General features: G+C 37.8%; 1 protein-coding gene across 4 annotated transcripts in view; it reads left to right on the top strand.

Moving 5' to 3' along the window:
- YEATS2 (YEATS domain containing 2) overlaps nucleotides 1-18,761 on the top strand; it is a 194,398-nt gene that overhangs the window by 17,804 nt on the left and 157,833 nt on the right. For all 4 annotated transcript variants that reach the window (XM_077148751.1, XM_077148749.1, XM_077148750.1 and 1 more), the window contains exon 2: nucleotides 15,153-15,275. In XM_077148751.1, coding sequence (XP_077004866.1) covers nucleotides 15,176-15,275 — 100 coding nt within the window. In that variant the 5' untranslated portion in view covers nucleotides 15,153-15,175. The remainder of the gene's footprint in view (nucleotides 1-15,152; nucleotides 15,276-18,761) is intronic.

Raw genomic sequence — 18,761 nt, 5'->3', positions numbered from 1 at the left:
TTTTTCCTTAACTGACTCCTTAGCTAGGTCATTGCTTGTGTATAGAAATGTTACCAATTTTTGCACATTACCCACTACTTTGCTGAATTTGTTCATTAGCTCAAGGAACTTTGCTGTAGATTTCTCAGGATTTTCCACATACAGTATCATATCCTCTGCAAATAATGAGAGTTTTACTTCTTCCTTTCCAATTTGGATACCTTTTATTTCTTCCTCCTGCCTGATTGCTCCTGCTAGAACTTCTACACAGTGTTGAATGATAGAGGTGATAGTGGGCATCTTTGTCTTCTTCCTGATCTCAGGGGCGAAGCTTTCAGTCTCTCTCCATTGAGTACTATCCTGGCTGTTGGGTTTTCATATATTCTCTTTATCATGTTGAGTAGTTACCTTAGATGCCTATATTTTGGAGTGTTTCTGTCAGAAAAGGATGCTGAATTTTGTTGAATGCCTTTTCAGCATTAATTGAGATGATCGTGTGATTTTTTCCTTTTGATTTGTTAATGTGCTGATTTACATTAATTGATTTTCTTGCGTTGAACCACCTTGCATTCCTGGTATATACCCTACTTGGTCATGGTGTGTAATTCTTTTAATGTATTGTTGGATTTGATTTGCTAATATTTCATTGAGAATTTTTGCATCTGTATTCATTAGGGATGTTGGCCTGTAGTTTTCCTTTCTTATAGCATCTTTACCCAGTTTTGGTGTTAAAATGATATTAGCTTCGTAAAATGAGTCAGGTAGAATTCAGTTTTCCTCTATTTTTTGGAAAAGTTTGAGCAGGATTGGTGTTAGTTTTTTTTGGAATGTTTGATAAAGTTCCCCTGTGAAGCCATGTGGCCCTGGGCTTTTCTTTGTAGGATGATTTTTGATGACTGATTGAATCTCTTTACTTGTGGTTGGTTTGTTGAGATCTTTTTTTACTTTGTGACTCAGTGTAGCTTGTTTGTGTGTTTCCAGAAATTTGTCCATTTCGTCTAAGTTGTCTAGTTCGTTGGCGTATAGTTGTTCATAGTATCCTCTTACGATTTCTTTTATTTCTTAGGGTCTTTTGTAATGTACCCCTTCTCATTTCTGATTTTGTTTATTTGCATCCTTTTTTTTAGTGGCCCATCAATTTTATTGATTTTCTCAACAACCAACTTTTGGTTTTATTGATTCTTTCTGTTCTTTTATTCTTTCATTCATTTATCTCTGCTTTAATCTTTGTTAGTTCTCTTCTCCTATTGACTCTGTGGTTAGTTTGTTCTTAAGTTTCTCCAGGTTTGCTGTTATGTCCTCCATTTTTTGCTGTTATGTCCTAAATTTTTGCTCTTTCTTGCTTTTTTTTAACTTTTTTTATTAAAAAAATTAAACAAAACATTAAGATATCATTCCATTCTACATATATAATCAGTAATTCTTAATATCATCACATAGTTGCATATTCATCATTTCTTAGAACATTTGCATCGATTTAGAAAAAGAAAAAGACAACAGAAAAAGAAATAAAACGATAACAGAAAAAAAAGATTATACATACCATACCCCTTACCCTTCGCTTTCATTTACCACTAGCATTTCAAACTAAATTTATTTTAACATTTGTTCCCCCCATTATTTATCTTTATTCCATATGTTCTACTCTTCTGTTGATATAGTAGCTAAAAGGAGCATCAGACACAAGGTTTTCACATTCACAGAGTCTTATTGCGAAAGCTATATTATTGTTCAATCATCAAGAAACATGGCTACTGGAACACAGCTCCACATTTGCAGGCAGTTCTCCAGCCTTTCTGCTACTTCTTGAACAACAAGGTGATATCTACTTAATGCATAAGAATAACCTCCAGGATAACCTCTTGACTCTGTTTGGAATCTCTCAGCCATTGACACTTTGTCTCATTTCACTCTTCCCCCTTTGGTTGAGAAGGTTCTCCCAATCCCTTGATGTTAATTCTCAGCTCATTCTAGGGTTTTTCTCAGTCCCTTGATGCTGAGTCTCAGCTCATTCCAGGATCCCTGTCCCACGTTGCCAGGAAGGTCCACACCCCTGGGAGTCATGTCCCACGCAGAGAGGGGGAGGGCGGTGAGACTGCTCATGTTGGCTGGAGAGAGAGGCCACATCTGAGCAACAAAAGAGGCTCTCTTGGGGGTGACTCTTAGGCCTAAATTTTAAGTAGACTTGACCTATCCTTTATGGGGTTAAGTTTCGTAAGAACAAACCCCAAGACTGGGGGCTCAGCCTATAGCTTTGGTTGTCCACACTGCTTGTGAGAATATCAAGAATTCACCTTGGGGAAGTTGAATTTCTCTCCACTCTCACCATTCCCCGAAGGGGGCTTGCAAACACTTTTCCAGTCACTGATCAAATCACTCTGGGATTCATTGGGGCATCACTCTGGACAAACCAACAAAATCTCATGTCCTACCTGAGATTCCAAGTACTTATGACATTCAATCAAACTATCTACATGAGTTATATTAGGAAATGCTCTAGTCAAAATCTAAATTTTGTAACAAATAAGGATTTTTTGCTTTAGTCTCACACATAAAGTGACTTTTTTTTTTTTTTTTAACATGGGCAGGCACGGGGAATCGAACCCGGGTCCTTGGGCATGGCAGGCAAGCACTCTTACCTGCTGAGTCACCGTGGCCCGCCTGAGGTGACATTTTAAAGTATTAATTATCATCTATTTTCAGCAACCTGCAATAATGACATTCCTTTGTTCTTCCTCATGTAAAAACATTTTTTAAATTTGTACATTGTACATTTCACTATTATTATACACTCTAGGCATTCCTAGATTATACCATCTCGATCTTTACCCTCTTCTTTCTTTCTGATTTCATTTATGTCCCCAGCCCTCCTCCCTCTATCATTCTCACATGCAGCTTCATTCAGTGTTTTAACATAATTACATTACAGTTAGGTAGTATTGTGCTGTCCATTTCTGAGTTTTTATATTCAGTCCTATTGCACAATCTGTATCCCTTCAGCTACAATTACCCAATTTCTATCTCCTGATGGTCTCTGTTACCAAGGAAATATTCCAAGTTTATTCACTAATGTCAGTTCATATCAGTGAGACCATACAGTATTTGTCCTTTTGTTTCTGGCTAATCACACTCAGCATAATGTCCTTAAGGTCCATTCATGTTGTTACTTCATAACTTTATTCTGTCTTACAGCTGCATACTATTCCATTTTATGTAAATGTCACAGTTGTTTAGTCAACTGTCTGTTGATGGACATTTTGGCTGTTTCCATCTCTTGGTAATTGTTAATAATGCTGCTATAAACATTGGTGTGTAAATGTCCATTTGTGTCCTTGGCCTCGTGTCCTTTGAGTAGAGACAGCATATAGATGGATCCTGTTTTTTAATCCGTTTTGCCAGATTATGTCTTTTGATTGGAGAGTTTAATCCATTAACATTCAGTGTTATTACTGCATGGGTAGTACTTTCTTCTACTATTTTGCCTTCTGGATTTTATATGTCATATCAAATTTTCCTTCTTTTTACCTTTACTCATAGTCTTCCTTTCTACACTCTTCTCCACACCTCTCTCTTCTGTCTTCGTATCTGTCTCTAGTGTTCCCTTTAGTATTTCTTGCAGAGCTGGTCTCTTGGTCACAAATTCTCTCAGTGATTTTTTGTCTGAAAATGTTTTAATTTCTCCCTCATTTTTGAAAGACAGTTTTGCTGGATATAGGATTCTTGGTTGGCAGTTTTTCTCTTTTAATAATTTAAATATATTATCCCACTGTCTTCTTGCCTCCGTGGTTTCTGCTGAGAGATCTGCACATAGTCTTATTGGGCTTCCCTTGTATGTGATGGATTGCTTTTCTCTTGCTGCTTTCAAGATCCTCTCTTTCTCTTTGACCTCTTACATTCTGATTATTAAATGTCTTGGAGTATGTCTATTTGGATCTGTTCTCTTTGGGGTACGCTGCACTTCTTGGATCTGTAATTTTAAGTCTCATAAGAGTTGGGAAATTTTCAGTGATAATTTCCTCCATTAGTTTTTCTCATCCTTTTCCCTTCTCTTCTCCTTCTGGGACACCCACAACACGTATATTCATGCATTTCATATTGTCTTTCAATTCCCTGAGTCCCTGCTCATATTTTTCCATTTTTTTCCTATAGTTTCTGTTTCTTGTCGGATTTCAGATGTTCCATCCTCCAGTTTTGAAATCCTATGTTCTGTCTCTCGAAATCTACCATTGTAGGTTTCCATTGTTTTTTTTCATCTCTTCTACTGTGTCTTTCATTCCCATAAGTTCTGTGATTTGTTTTTTCAGACTTTCAGTTTCTTCTTTTTGTTCTTTCCTTGCCTTCTTTATATCCTCCCTCAATTCATTGATTTGGTTTTTGATGAGGTTTTCCATGTCTGTTCGTACATTCTGAATTAATTGTTTCAGCTCCTGTATGTCATTTGAATTGTTGGTTTGTTCCTTTGACTGGGCCATATCTTCAGTTTTCCTAGTGTGATTTGTCATTTTTTGCTGGTGTCTAGGCATTTAATTACCTTAATTGGTTTATTCTGGTGATTGCTTTCACTTCTTTTATCTAGGGTTTTCTTGCTGGATGAATTTGTTGTCTGTTCTTTGATGTTCCGTTCAGCTTTATCTGGACCTTTAGCTTAAGTTCTGTTTAACAGAGGAGAATTTTTCAGTTCTTGTTTTCTTGTTTCTTGCCCTGCTTGTGTGGTGCCTTCCCCCTCCCCCCACATTTAAGAGGGTCTACTTAGATATTATATACCCCAGCCAGATTTTCCCAGACAAACTGGCCTCCTATCAGGAGGAAAGAGTCACCTGCATCAGTTTTCCCTGAGGGTGAGACCCAGCACTTTGAAAGACTTTCCTGTGAAGTCTCTGGACTCTGTTTTTCTTATCCTGCCCAGTATGTGGCGCTTGTCTGACTGCAGGTCCCACCAGCATAAGATGATGTGGTACCTTTAACTTTGGCAGACTCTCCCTGCTGGGGCTGTGGTGGAGACAGAGGAGAGGTTGTAGGCTGGTTTTAATGGCTTCAAATTACCAAGCCCTGGTGTCTGAATTCCTTGATGGAGGGATTCCACCTGAGCTGGGCTTCACCCCTCCCTGGGGAAGGCACAGGCTCCAGACAAGCCTCCAAAAGAGCTCACTTCTGCCTATGCCTGGGGCAGTTGCAGCCTGAAAAGTCCTGCCGCTGTATCCAGAGGCAGTCAAGCCTTTGTAGATACACAGCCATAAAAACCTCTGTTTCCTTCTTTTTTTTTTTCCCCCTTTTTCTGTCAGTGCTGCCCCCTTGGCACCGGGGCAAAAATGAGCAACCACCGCTTTGATCAGGTTCACCTAAGCTGGGGGCCTATTTTTAATAGTCAGAATTTGTTAATTAGTTCCACAATTGGCGTTTGATTATGCCCAGTCCCTCCTGCTGGTAAAGTCCTTTCCTTTCCCCTCTGGGAAGCGGCCTGTGGGGGAGGGGCGCTGGCCACTGGCCGCCACAGCTTTGGGAACTCACGGTTCGGGGGGGTGCTCGCAGCGGGTCCAGCTGGTCCAGACTGGGGTACGCCTTGTGTCTGGTCACTGATGTGGCCCCAATAGGCGTTTTGTACTGTTTCTGGTTATTTAGTAGTTGTTCTGAAGGACAAACTAAACCGCGCACGTTGTTAAGCCTCCATCTTGACCCGGAAGTCTCTCTTGCTTTTTAATATATGCATTTAGGGTAATAAATTTCCCTCTCAGCAGAGCCTTTGCTGCATCCCATAAGTTCTGATAAGCTGGATTCTCATTTTCATTCACCTCCAGATAGCTAATGATTTCTCTAGTTATTTCTTCTTTGACATACTGGTTGTTTAAGAGTGTGTTATTTAATCTCCATAAATATGTTCTCATTCGTTGTGAATGTTCTCATTCATTGTTGTTTATGGAGATTCAGCTTCATCCCATTGTGGTCAGAGAAAGTGCTTTGAATAATTTCGGTGTTTTTAAATTTGGAAAGACCTGTTTTATGCCCCAGCGTATGATCTGTCTTGGAGAATATTCTGTGAGCATTAGAGAAGAATGTATATCCTTATGTTTTTGGGTGCAATGAAATGACCTGTATATGTCTGTTAGATTTAATTGATTTATGAAGTTGTTTAACTTCACTATTTCCTTTTTGATCTTCTGTCTGGTTGTTCTGTGTATGGAGAAGAGTGGTGTATTGAAGTCTCCTACTATTATTGTTGAAACATGTCACTCCCTTCAGTTTTGCTAATGTTTGTCTTGTGTACTTTGGAGCTCCTTGATTGGGGGCATAAGCATTTATGATTGTTATAACTTCTTGGTGAATTGACCCCTTAATTAGTATATAGTGTTCTTCTTTGTCTCTTATGATGTGTTTACATTTAAAGTCTATTTTGTTTGATATTAGTATAGCTACTCTTACTTTCTTTTGGTTATAACTTGCATGGAAAATCTTCTTCCATCCTTTCACTTTCAATCTATCTGTATCCTTGTGTTTAAGATGAGTTTTTGTAAGCAGCATATACCTGGATTATGTTTCTTAATCCATTCTGCCAATCTGTGTCTTTTAATTGGTAAATTCAGTCAGTTAACATACAGTGTTATTACTGAAAACATGTTTCTTGAATCCACCATCTTTTAAATTTTATTTGTCAGATCTATATATCTTCTTTTCCTTCTCTTTGTCTTCTTTAAATTACCTTTAGTGGTATTCTTCAATTCTGTGCCTTCCTCCAGACCTCCCTTTCCTGTCTTTTTTTCTTTTTTTCAACCAGCAGAACTTCTTTTAATATTTCTTGTAGGACCTGTCTCTTGTTGACAAATTCTTTCAGAACTTCTTTGTGAAAACTTAAATCTCTCCCTCAGTTTTGAAGGATAATTTGCCTGGGTACATAATTCTTAGCTGGAAATCTTTCTCTTTCACGATCTTGAATATATTATACCACTATACCACTGCCTTCTCGCCTTGAGGGTGCTAGTTAAGTAGTCTGAACTCAATCTTATTTGATTTCCCTTGTACATAGTAGATTCTTTTTGTGTTGCCGCTTTCAGGATTTTCTGCTTCTCTTCAACATTTGACAAACTGATTAGTATGTATCTTGGGGGAGGCCTGTTGTGATTTATTCTGTTTGGAGTTCGTTGGGCTTCTTTGGCTTGTATATTTACGTTCTTTATGAGGGTTGGGAAGTTTTCCCCCATTATATCCTCAACTGTTCTCCGTAGCCCATTATGCCTCTTTTCTCCTTCCAGGATACCAGTAATTCTTATATTTGTGCACTTTGTTTTTTCTGTCATTTCCCTGAGATCCAGTTCAAGTTTTTCCATCTTTTTTGCCATTTGCTGTTTTGAGTCTTTATGTCAGCTGTCCTGTCCTCTCTATCACTTCTTCTTTCTTCTTTGTCTTCAAATCTGGTATTGTGTGCCTCTAGTATGTTTTTCATTTGGTCAGCAGAGTGTTTAATCTCTGTGATATCTGCTATTTTTCTGTTTATTCTTTCAAATTCCTCTTTATGTTCTTCCACTGTCTTCTTGATATCCTTTATGCCATTTGCTGTCCCACTTACTTTATTAAGTTGAGTTGTGTGAACATCTTTCATTAGTTGTTCCAACATCTGTGTCTCCTCTGGCATTTTAATTTGGTCATCAGGCAGGGCTATATCTGTCTGTATTGTGATATGCTTAGTGAACCTCTGCTGTCTTCGTGGCATGTAAATATCTTGATTGATTTCCTTTGGGAGTTGATTTCTTTCAGTAGTCTGAAGCCTTGTGTTTGCAGGATGGTTGTACAGCAGGGAGCAGGGTATGCAGTGGGGCACTCAATGCGGTGATTTGTTTCAGGGCAGGTATAGGCACAGGTTGGGGATTGTGCTGGTTTGAAAGGATGTATGTCCCCTAGAAAAGCCATATTTTACTCTAAATCCCATTTTTTAACGGCAGAATAATCCCTATTCAATACTGTATGTTTGAAACTGTAATCAGATCATCTCCCTGGAGATGTGATTTAATCAAGAGTGGTTGTTATGCTGGATTAGATGACGACATGTCTCCACCAATTTGGGTGGGTCTTGAGAAGTTTCTGGAGTCCTGTAAAAGAGGAAACATTTTGAAGAATGGAAGAGATTCGGAGAGAGCAGAGAATGCTGCAGCACCACGTAGCAGAGAGTCCATCAGTCAGTGCTTTGGAGATGAAGAAGGAAAATACCTCCTGGGGAGCTTGATGAAACCGAAGCCAGGAGAAGAAGCAAGCAGATGACGCCGTGTTTGCCATGTGCCTTTCCAGATGAGAGAGAAACTCGTACTGTGTTCGCCATGTGCCCTTCCACTTGAGAGAGAAACTCTGAATTTTATTGGCGTTCTTGAACCAAGGTATCTTTCCCTGGATGCCTTAGATTGGACATTTCTGGAGACTTGTTTTAATTGGAACATTTTTCTTGGCCTTAGAACTGTAAACTAGCAACTTATTAAATTCCCCCTTTTAAAAGCCATTCTGTTTGTAGTATATTGCATTCTGGCATCTAGCAAAGTAGAACAGGGATGTTACACTGATGCTTGTGAACGCGGGCACCCAGCTGCCAGGGAGAATGTAGCTATGCGGGTGAACCAGTCTTGGGGCGTAATCCTGGTGTGCTCTGTTTTAAGGCATGGGGCCCTTTGTGTGCATATGTAGAGTTGCGGTAGCAGGTCGCCATTATGCCTTTGGGGATTGGGAGAGATGTGACCATGTGCGCAGGTCAGCACTTTCTCAGAGCTGGGAAGTGTGCCTGAGGGCTGTGTGCACGTGAGTTCTAGGACCGCTGTAAACTGAGGCTCCCAGAGCTGAATGACATGACTGGGGGCCCGTGAGCATATGTGGGCCTAGGAATGCCGTAACTGATGTGTAGAGCTCGGGTGGTGGGGTGGGGTGAGTCTGTGTGACACTATGGGTAGAGGGGCAGGTATAGCCTGGAGTGCGGGGAATGGGAGCCGGTGACGGGGTTCAGGCGCTTGTGGTGAGGGGTGAGTCACTGGTCACGGGGCTGCGTTGGTGAGTGTAGCACACCCAAGGAACATGGCCCGTCTTGCTTTCTAGTCCTCAGCTCCCGTCCATGCACTACCATGGGCTCCGCGCCTTCACGCCAGGCTCCAGCCTTCTGCCTCTCAGTTCCTCGTCCTCTGCAACCAGGGCCACCCCATGTGGTGCAGAAGACTCTCCCAGGTCAGCCACACTCCCAAATCACTGCCTCAGTCGCCCTCCTGTCCCTTCTCTAACTTTTCCGTGGAGTAGGGCTAATCTTGAGCTACTCTATTTGGCCATGTTTCTGGAATCCTGATCATAGAATTTTTTTTCTTTTTTTTTTCTTTTCATGGGCAGGCACCAGAAATTGAACCCGCGTTTCTGGCATGGCAGGCGAGAACTCTGCCTGCTGAGCCACTGTGACCCACCCCCATCATAGAATTTTTTTTTTTTTCCAGCAGTTGTCAATACATCCATTATTTGGAATTTGTGGAAAATATGCTTTGTGCCTATCATTAAATCATGCTTGCCAACATTTTTTTCAAACAATCATATAATTTCTAGTGATTTTTGTATTTTTTTAAATCGATTTCTGAGAGATATATGTGGATGCTTCCTCTTTTAATTGTAGATTAAAGAAATTGGTACGTTTCTTTTAGTAATTCTTTCAGCCTTTTTTTTTTGCTTTTCAAAGCTATTCATGATTGTTATATCTCCTTGTTTTTATTTACTTTCATAAATATGTAATATTCCTAGTTTTTATTTGCTTTTATAATTATGTAATATTCCTATTTTTAGCCTTAAGTTCTGTTTTGTTAGATATCGATATTGCTGTCCTACCTTTATTTTGGTTATCAAATAAATGTATCTTTTCCTATTTGTTTTAACTTTCTATGTTGTTTCATTTTAGGTGTGACATATACAAAGTATAGCTAGATTTATTTTTAGAGTCAATCTCATAGTGCCCACTTATAGTTAAGATTATTTTTACATCTATTAAGATGAATTATATTTTTGAATGGATAGACACCATTACATATATGTACATATAAACATATAAGAGAAGTATGCGGTGGTGGTGTTTTTGCTTTGCTTCCCCTCCTCTTCTCTTTTGTCCTGTATTGAACTGATGACTTTATTTGCTTTTTTCCCTTCCCACTGAATCCAAAGTTATGGATTGTGTTTTTATTCTTATAGAAGATAACCATATGCATCTTTAACTTTATCTTCTTACCAAATGGAAAGTTACATGTGTAAACTCCTTCCTAACAAGATACGGACTTGAACATGCTCTAAGTTATGCATATTCTGTTATTGTTGTCCAGTAAAAAAATTCTAACCCTTTCAGTCGGAACAAAATATGTTTTATAAACGACCACCACTTATTTATTTAGATTTACAATATATTTTACTGATTTCTTTGTGCATCCTGCTTTATTCAATGGGTTTATTTTCCTTTTTGCTGAAGTATATTCTTCAGTAGTGCTTTTAGCAGGGGTGCGTGGGCATTAAACTCTCTTATTACACTTGAAGTTGATTTTTCACTCATTCTTGAAAATATTTAGCTGCACAGAGATTACTAGCTTCATTATTCTTTTTTTTCAGGACTTTAAATATGTTATTGCATTTTCTCTCAACTATTCTCACATTTTGAAGCCCAGAGTCAATCTAATTATTTCTTTGCAGGCAGTCTGCATTTCTTCCCTGGGGGCTTTTTTTTATATCTGATGTTCTACTATTCTATCACAAGGTATTAGTATGACACTTTCTTTTTTTTTTTTATTAATTAAAAAAATTAACTAACACAACATTTAGAAATCATTCCATTCTACATATGCAATCAGTAATAGAATTTTATACAGAGAAAATACTCATTTCATGTAGAACATGGCACATATTTCAGGTACTATTTACCGCTTAAGAATTGGCCACAGCATATCAGGTGTGTTCACAGGACACGGATGGCAGGGCTCTGATGAGATTCTAGGGGTTCTGTGTCTTCTCTGACATGAAAAGTAAGATCTTTTAATAAGAATTTTCAGTGACTCTTTGTTACACCTTTCTGTGTTTTTAATTATACAACTGTACTTTTGAAAATTGCTTTGTTCTTGGAGTTTATTTCAAAGTACAGAATAATGAATGTTTGTTTTGTTTTGTTCTTATTTTGGTCTTCAACATTTGTAAAAATATTTAGACGTGCTGATGATATTTGAATGAGTGTAATTTTTTGCTTTCTTATATTGCATATGGAAGGCGTATATCTCCTGATCTGAAATTGATAGCATTTGCTTTTATAAAATTTGACTTTATTCTGTTATTTTTGAAGAAAAAAAAAGAGCCAAACACTTTCCACATTTAAATTAATGTATTTACTATTTAGAATGAAGGTATTTTAATGAGATAAACCTTTTAAACTAGGTAGATCATTGACAGTTGTGGTCTTATTTTAGCTCCCAACGTTATATTTATTTCTGTCTTTGGTTTTGTTCAAAGTATGGAGAAAATCCTTTCACAGGCAAGTTATAAACAGTAACAGGTTTTTTTTTTTTTTAAACTGAACATTGTAATCAGTATTCTTTTCAATTTTAGCTGATTGAAAATTTGTGCATTATTAGGACTATTGTTTCTATGATGAATCTGACAGTATCTAACAGTTGTTCACATTTCCTTTTCATAAATCTAAAAAGTCAGGCTAGAAGAAACCGAAACGTAAGATTGCCACGGTGAGTTGTGATACATTCTGTTCACGTATTGCCTTGTAGTGAGAACGCGTCTCTGACAGGTGAACCTTGCTGCATGTTCACTTGAATGTGGCATATGCATACTTTTGTATAGTTTTTGCTAGACAAAAGGAGACTTAGCTCAGGGCAGACCTAAGTCTTCCTGAACATGTTTATCAGAAGCTCAAATCTGTGCCCAGAGAGGACAGGAAAATCTTTATTCCTAAGGTCGCATGAAAATAAAAAATTAGCACACTGGCGTTTTCCAACTTGCCCTCCCACCACCACCACGTTCTCAACCCCCTACCCCCCAGTTCCTCCAGTTTTGTAGCATACATCAAAATAGAGTTTTCCTTTATCTACTAAGTGAGGGTAAAAACCCTACTTTTTAATTTAAGGGTTTTAACCTGTTTGGGGAGGAGCCACTGTTCCTCTTCAGGTTACTTAGGAGGTTAGAAGGGAAGAAAATGGAGATTATGAAATCCACAGAATGGATGTGTGAAGATGATGTTGGGCTTGCCTTGTCACCTGACAGGTAAGCCCATAAGAATCTTCACAAAACACAGAACAGGTAGTCCCTGAATCCCACTGCTGGGATTTACCTGCCTCTGATTCTTGACTTATCTTAGAGTGAGCATTGAGGTGTATTTTTCTATCTGCATTAGGGAAGGAGGAATGAGGTTTATTGATTTCGAAGAATGCATTCTTTATATAACTGCCCAAGATTTTCTCAGATTGTCTAAAACTAATTGCAGACCGAAGGAAGAAGAATAATGAAAGAAGAAGCAGTACTCTTACTTCTTATAGACTTTAAAAACAGGAAATAATAGTTGGATTCGGGGCCTCTCCAAAAATAAAGGCTCATATTTGGGTTTTAAATTATAGCACTCTAATGACTGAAGGAACTTTAAGTAACTTGACTCAGGATATCTGTAAATGTCTGGGGTTTTTAGAACATTTTTAAGTTTAAATATTATACAAGATAGCAGTTGTAGGGCAAATGTCCTCACAGATCCAGGATTTATATCCGTCTGATTTATATCCAGCTATGTCAGGTGAGTCTATAAGATAATGAAAGAACTGGACTAAGACCTGAGGAACTTTTATGTCTTTATTTCTTTTTTAGCCTTGAGTGAGTGAATATAAAAAGCAAATATTTTTAAAAAATTTTTTATTTTTTTAAACATAGCAACATACAAACATGAACATTCTTACCATACGATCATTCCATTCTTGGTATATAATCAGAACTCACCATAGCATCACCATGATCGTTTCTTAGAACATTTACATCAATTCAGAAAAAAGAAATAAAAAGCAAAAAGAAAAATCTCATACATACCATACCTTTTACCCCTCCTCTCATTGACTGCTAATATTTCCATCTACCCAATATATTTTAGCCTTTGTTTCCCCTATTTTTTTCTATATCCCTTGGTACTCCCTTTTATTGATCACTAGCATTTCAGTCTTCTAAATTTATTTTAACATTTGTTCACCTATTATTTATTTATTTTTAATCCATTTGTTTTATTCACCTGTCCATACCATAGATACAAGGAGCATCAGACACAAGGTTTTCACAATCACACGGTTGCATTGCAAAAACTATATCATTGCACAATCATCTTCAAGAAACATGGCTACTGGAACACAGTTCTACATTTTCAGGCAGTTCCCTCCAGCCTCTCCATTGCACTTTAACTAAAAAGGTGATATCTGTATAATGCATAAGAATAACCTCCAGGCTAACCTCTGGACTCTGAAATCTCTCAGCCATTGACACTTTATTTTGTCAGATTTCTCTCTTTCCCATTTTGGTCAGGAAGGTTTTCTCAGTCCCAGCTCATTCTGGGATTTCTGTCCCATGTTGCCAGGGAGGTTTACACCCCTGGGAGTCATGTCCCATGTAGAGAGGGCGAAGGCGGTGAGTTTGCTTGCTGTGTTGGGTGAGAGAGAGAGACCACATCGGAGCAACAAAAGAGGTTCTCTGGGGGTGACTCTTAGGCCTAATTTTAAGTAGGCTTAGCCTATCCCTTTGTGGGGTTAAGTTTCATATGAACAAACCCCAAGATTAGGGGCTCAACCTATTGATTTGGTTGTCTCCTCTTCTTGTGAGAATATCGGGAATTCTGTACATGGGGAAGTTGAATTTTCCCCCTTTCTCACCATTCCCCCAAGGGGACTTAAAAAGCAGGTACTTTTGATTCAACATTTTATTTTTATTAAAAGATCTTATTACCTCAATAAATGCTTATTATGTATTCTGCCTGTTATTATTGAATACCTGTTATGTTGCAGGCACTGTATAAGTACCAGAGACCAGATTTGTATAATAAATTATTTATTGGTCCTTTAACTGTCCCCTGGGGGCTAGTGAGGCTTTGAAATGTGGCTAGGTCAAACTGAGATGTGCTGTAAGTGTAAAATCCGCACTAGATTTTGTGTGTAAAATATCTCATTGCTAATTGATTTTTTTATTACATTGTTGAAATGGTAGTAATTTTGATATATTGGTTAAATAAAATATTAAACTTGATTTCATTTCTTTCTTTTTATTTTAAGATGATGACTAGAAAATTTTAAATTACATGTGTGGCTCACATGGTATTTCTCTTGGACTGTGCTAGTCTGGACAGTATTTCCTAAGTGCCTTGAAATAGTAACAGGTGCTCAGTGAAACATGCTTGGAAGGAGGGTGCTGCCCAGTACAGCTTTTGCAATGATATGAATGTCTCTGCTATGCTGTCCAGTACAGGAACTTCTGAATCACCTTTCCTGTTAAACTCTTGAAATATGGTTGTGACTAGTGGCTCATGCTTGGAAAGGGTATATCTAGAGGATTTATATCATCGTACTGTTAAAAAACCTTGTCTCCCTTGGGCTTGTTTACCATACTTCAGACTTGATTAGTTTCATATAAATCTAGACAGTTTATATTTGTTATGAGTCCTAATAAATGCTTAGAACAATAATCCATTTATTGAATACCTATTATGTAGAAGAAACCGTGTAAGTACCCGAAACAGGATTTCTGTAATGAATTATGCATTGAGCCCTTACCTATATTGCCCATATTTTACAGTATGGTTAACGTATTATGAATTACTGCATAGGCTTACCATATTTTCATAGAAATTGGTATGAATTTCCTTTTTTTTTATGAAGGCCCTTTTTGGAAGCCAGGCTCCTTTTGAAAAGTCTGAACAATATGCTGTCTTGTGAAAGGATTTTCCCTTGAAAGTGAAACTCATGCTTTTTAACAAATGGTTATTGTTATTTTTTTGGTAAACTTTTGGAGGTAGACTTATACTTTAGGCTTCAAAAGTGAATTAAACAACTTGTGTGTGTGTGTATAAGAACACACAGATTTATAAATACCAATGTCATGTAATATGTATTTGTTCTCTCTTTATTATGAGTGCTGGTATCACACAATTTTATTTATTTATTATTGCTTCACAGTGAAGAACGAACTGAACGTCGTCATGTCTGGGATCAAGAGAACCATCAAAGAAACTGACCCTGATTATGAGGACATATCTGTGGCCCTTCCAAATAAGCGGCATAAAGCAATTGAGAATTCAGGTAGAAATTGATATGCCTTAGGAAATTATTCATTCTTTGTTAAAACATGTCTCCACTTAAAGATTTTAGGAAGTAAAATACAGAAATGTATTTCCACTGCTGTGTATGATTTGGAGGGGTTTGTGAAAAGGATTTGCTGAGTGCTTTGTTTTAATAGCAGTACACTGTATTGCATGAGGAGGAAGAAGTTCCGGCAGGAACACAATCAGCGTCAATGATGAGACAGGCGAGGCTACAAGTTAGCGATCATTGTGTGTTAGGCATGATCATAAAGTCTTAGAAATAGAGGGTCTCTATTAGTACAGGTTTTGTCCAGGTTTGGTTTTCCAAATATGGTATGTACGAGGTGATTATAAACTATTAAAATTTATAATTTAATAGTTTTATTCTGTATTTTCTTAGTGTGTATAGAAAAAATAATGAACTCGCCAAACTTGTGAGTTTTGTGACTATTTTTTCTTGCTATAAGGATACAATTACTGTTTTTTCTCTGTAATTACTATGGGCTGAAATTTAATATCCTAAATCTGACATCAGAACTAATTTTGCCTAATTCTCTATCACTTTAAGACAAGGCTTGCCTTCCCTCCGGCTTCTAGTAACACCTTCATCATTTCCTTCTGAGGCCTCATCAGAAGGAAGCATGCAGATCTCTACCTACAGTCTCATCAGAGCAATCCAGGCCTTTTCTGTAGAGTGCCTCACAGTCCTTCCAGCCTCTGCCTCTTACTCCATTCCAGAGCTCTTCCACGGTTTTGGTATTTTAATGTCTGTATTTCTACTAAAAATCTCTTCAGAGCAATCCAGGTCTTTTCTGTAGAGCGCCTCATAATCCTTCCAGCCTCTGCCCGTTACTCCATCCCAAAGCTATTTCCACATTTTTGGTATTTGCAATAGCAACACCCCCCTCTTCTGGTATCAAAATCTGTTTTAGGTTCTTAGACTGTTCAAACAAATATCATAAAATAGATTGGGTTAAACAGTGGGGATTTATCAGCACATATGGGTTTGAGGCTAAAAGAAAGTCCAAATTGGGTGGTGCGACTGTAGCTCAGTGGCAAAATTCTCATCTTCCGTGCCAGAGACCTGGTTTTGATTACCGGTGTTGCCCATTGTAAAAAAAAAAAAAAAAGTCCACATCAAGGCATCATCAAGGTGATGCTTTCTCCTTGAAGACTGGCTTTTTGGCCTGGCTGTTGGCAATCCTTGGCTACTCTGCCATATAGAAAGGCACGTGGTGGCATCCCCTGGTGTTTCCCTTCACTTCTGGGTGCTGTGATGTCCAGCCTCTTGCTCCCATGGCTTTGTCTCTCTCTCTCTCTCTCTCTCACTCTCTCTCTCACTCTCTCTCTCACTCTCCTTATAAGGGATTCCAGTAGTAGAACATTGATTGACCCATCCTGATTGAGATAGGCCGTACCTTCTTAACTGAAGTAACCCCATCAAAAGGTTCTACTTACAATGGGTTCACACTTGCACGAGTGGATTAAATTTAAGAATGTGTTTTCTGGGGTACATACGGTTTTAAACCACCATAGTTAGATACTAACTTAACTTCAGTGGCACACACACTGCTCCTGCACCCCTCTGTCCCTCTGCCTGTTATGTAGGTCTGGTCACAAATAACATATTTATACATTATAGATTCAAAACCATGGATTTTGTCTGTACTTTTTTATGACATATTTTATATGTATGTAAGTCTTATTGTCCCTCCTAACATTAAAAAAAATATTTTAATGAAGAGTTGTAGGTTTATGGAAACATCATGCAAGAAATAGTTCCCATATACCCCCCCACGCAGTTTTCCCTTTTATCAACACCTTGTATTAGTGTGATACCTTTGTTAAAATTGATGAAACAACATTATTGAAACTGTACTAACTGTAATCATAGTTTATTTCAGGCCTCACTTTGTGTTGTGTGTGCCTGTGTTTTTTATTTTGATTTTTAAAGATTGTTATTCTGGTAACATATATACAGTCTAAAATTTCTCCTCTTAAGCATGTTCAAATATGTAACAGTGGTGTTAATTACATTCACAATGTTGTGCTGTCATCACCACCACTGACATTTCCAAACCTTTTCTATCACCCCAAACAGAAATTCTGTCCCAATTAAGCATTAATTCCCGATTCCCTACAACTGCCCAGACCCCTGGTAACCATATTTTAATTTCTGACAGTGAATTTGCTTATTCTGATTATTTCATATCAGTGAGATCATACACTGTGTTTCATTTTGTGTCTGGCTTATTTAATTTGACATGATATCTTCAGGGTTCATCCATGTCACATTTATTAGAACCTCATTTCTTTTCCCGGCTGAATAATATTCCATTGTGTGTATATACTTTATTTGTTCATCCATTCATCCATTGATGGACACTTGGGCTGCGCCCATCTTTTGGCAGATGAGAATAATGCCACAATGAATTTTGATGTGCAAATCACTGTGAGTCCCTGCTTCCATTTCTTTTGGGTATATATCTAGACATGGAATTGCTGGGTCATGAGGTAATTCTGTACTTAACTTTCTGAGGAACCATGAAACTGTTTTCTTCAGTGGTTGTGCTGTTTTATATTCCCACCAACAAATGTTCCTATTTTTCCGCATCCTCTCCAAGACTTGTAATTTTTTTAATAGCATCCATTTTAGTAGATATGAAATGGTATCTCTGTGAAGTTTTGATTTGCATTTCCTTAATGGCTAATAATGTTGAACATCTTTTTATGTGCTCTTTGGCCATTCGTATATCTTCTTTGGAGAAATGTGTGTTCAAGTCTTTTGCCCATTTTTAAGTTGGGCTGTTTGTTGAGTTGTAAGCTTTCTTATATATTCTGGATAGTAATTCCTTATCAGATATGTGGTTTTCAAATATATTCTCCCACTCTATGGGATCTCTTTTTACTTTCATGATGAAGTCCTTTGACATGCAAATGTTTTAAATTTTGATGAAGGCCATTTATCTGTTTTTCCTTTTGTTGTTTATGCTTTGGTGTAAAGTCCAAGACACCATTGCCTAACACAAGGTCTGGAAGATGCTTCCTAATGTTTTCTCCAAGGAGTTTTATGATTTTGGTTCTAATATTTAGTTCTTTGATCCATTTTGAATTAATTTCGTATATGGTGTGAGGGTAAGGGACCACAATGATTTCTTCGCACATCGATACCCAATTTTCCCAGCATCGTTGCTTGATGAGACTAATCTTTGCCCATTGGAGGGACTTGGTCTTCAAATTTAAAAAATCAGTTTGCTAAGCATTTGAGGGTTTATTTCTGAATTCTCAGTTTGATTTCATTGGCCTGCATGCCTGTTCTATGCCAGTTTCTTGCTGTTTTGATTACTATAGATTTGTAATAAGTTTAAAAATTGGGAAGTGTGAGTCCTGATGATTTTGGTTGTTCAGGGCCCCTTACTTTTCCATAGACATTTGATGATTGATTTTTCCATTTCTGCAAAGAAGGCTGTTGGAATTTTGATTG

The sequence above is a fragment of the Tamandua tetradactyla genome, chromosome 2, assembly GCF_023851605.1.
Source record: "Tamandua tetradactyla isolate mTamTet1 chromosome 2, mTamTet1.pri, whole genome shotgun sequence".
In the NCBI taxonomy this organism is placed as follows: domain Eukaryota; kingdom Metazoa; phylum Chordata; class Mammalia; order Pilosa; family Myrmecophagidae; genus Tamandua; species Tamandua tetradactyla.
This window is presented reverse-complemented; position numbering and strand designations above follow the sequence as displayed.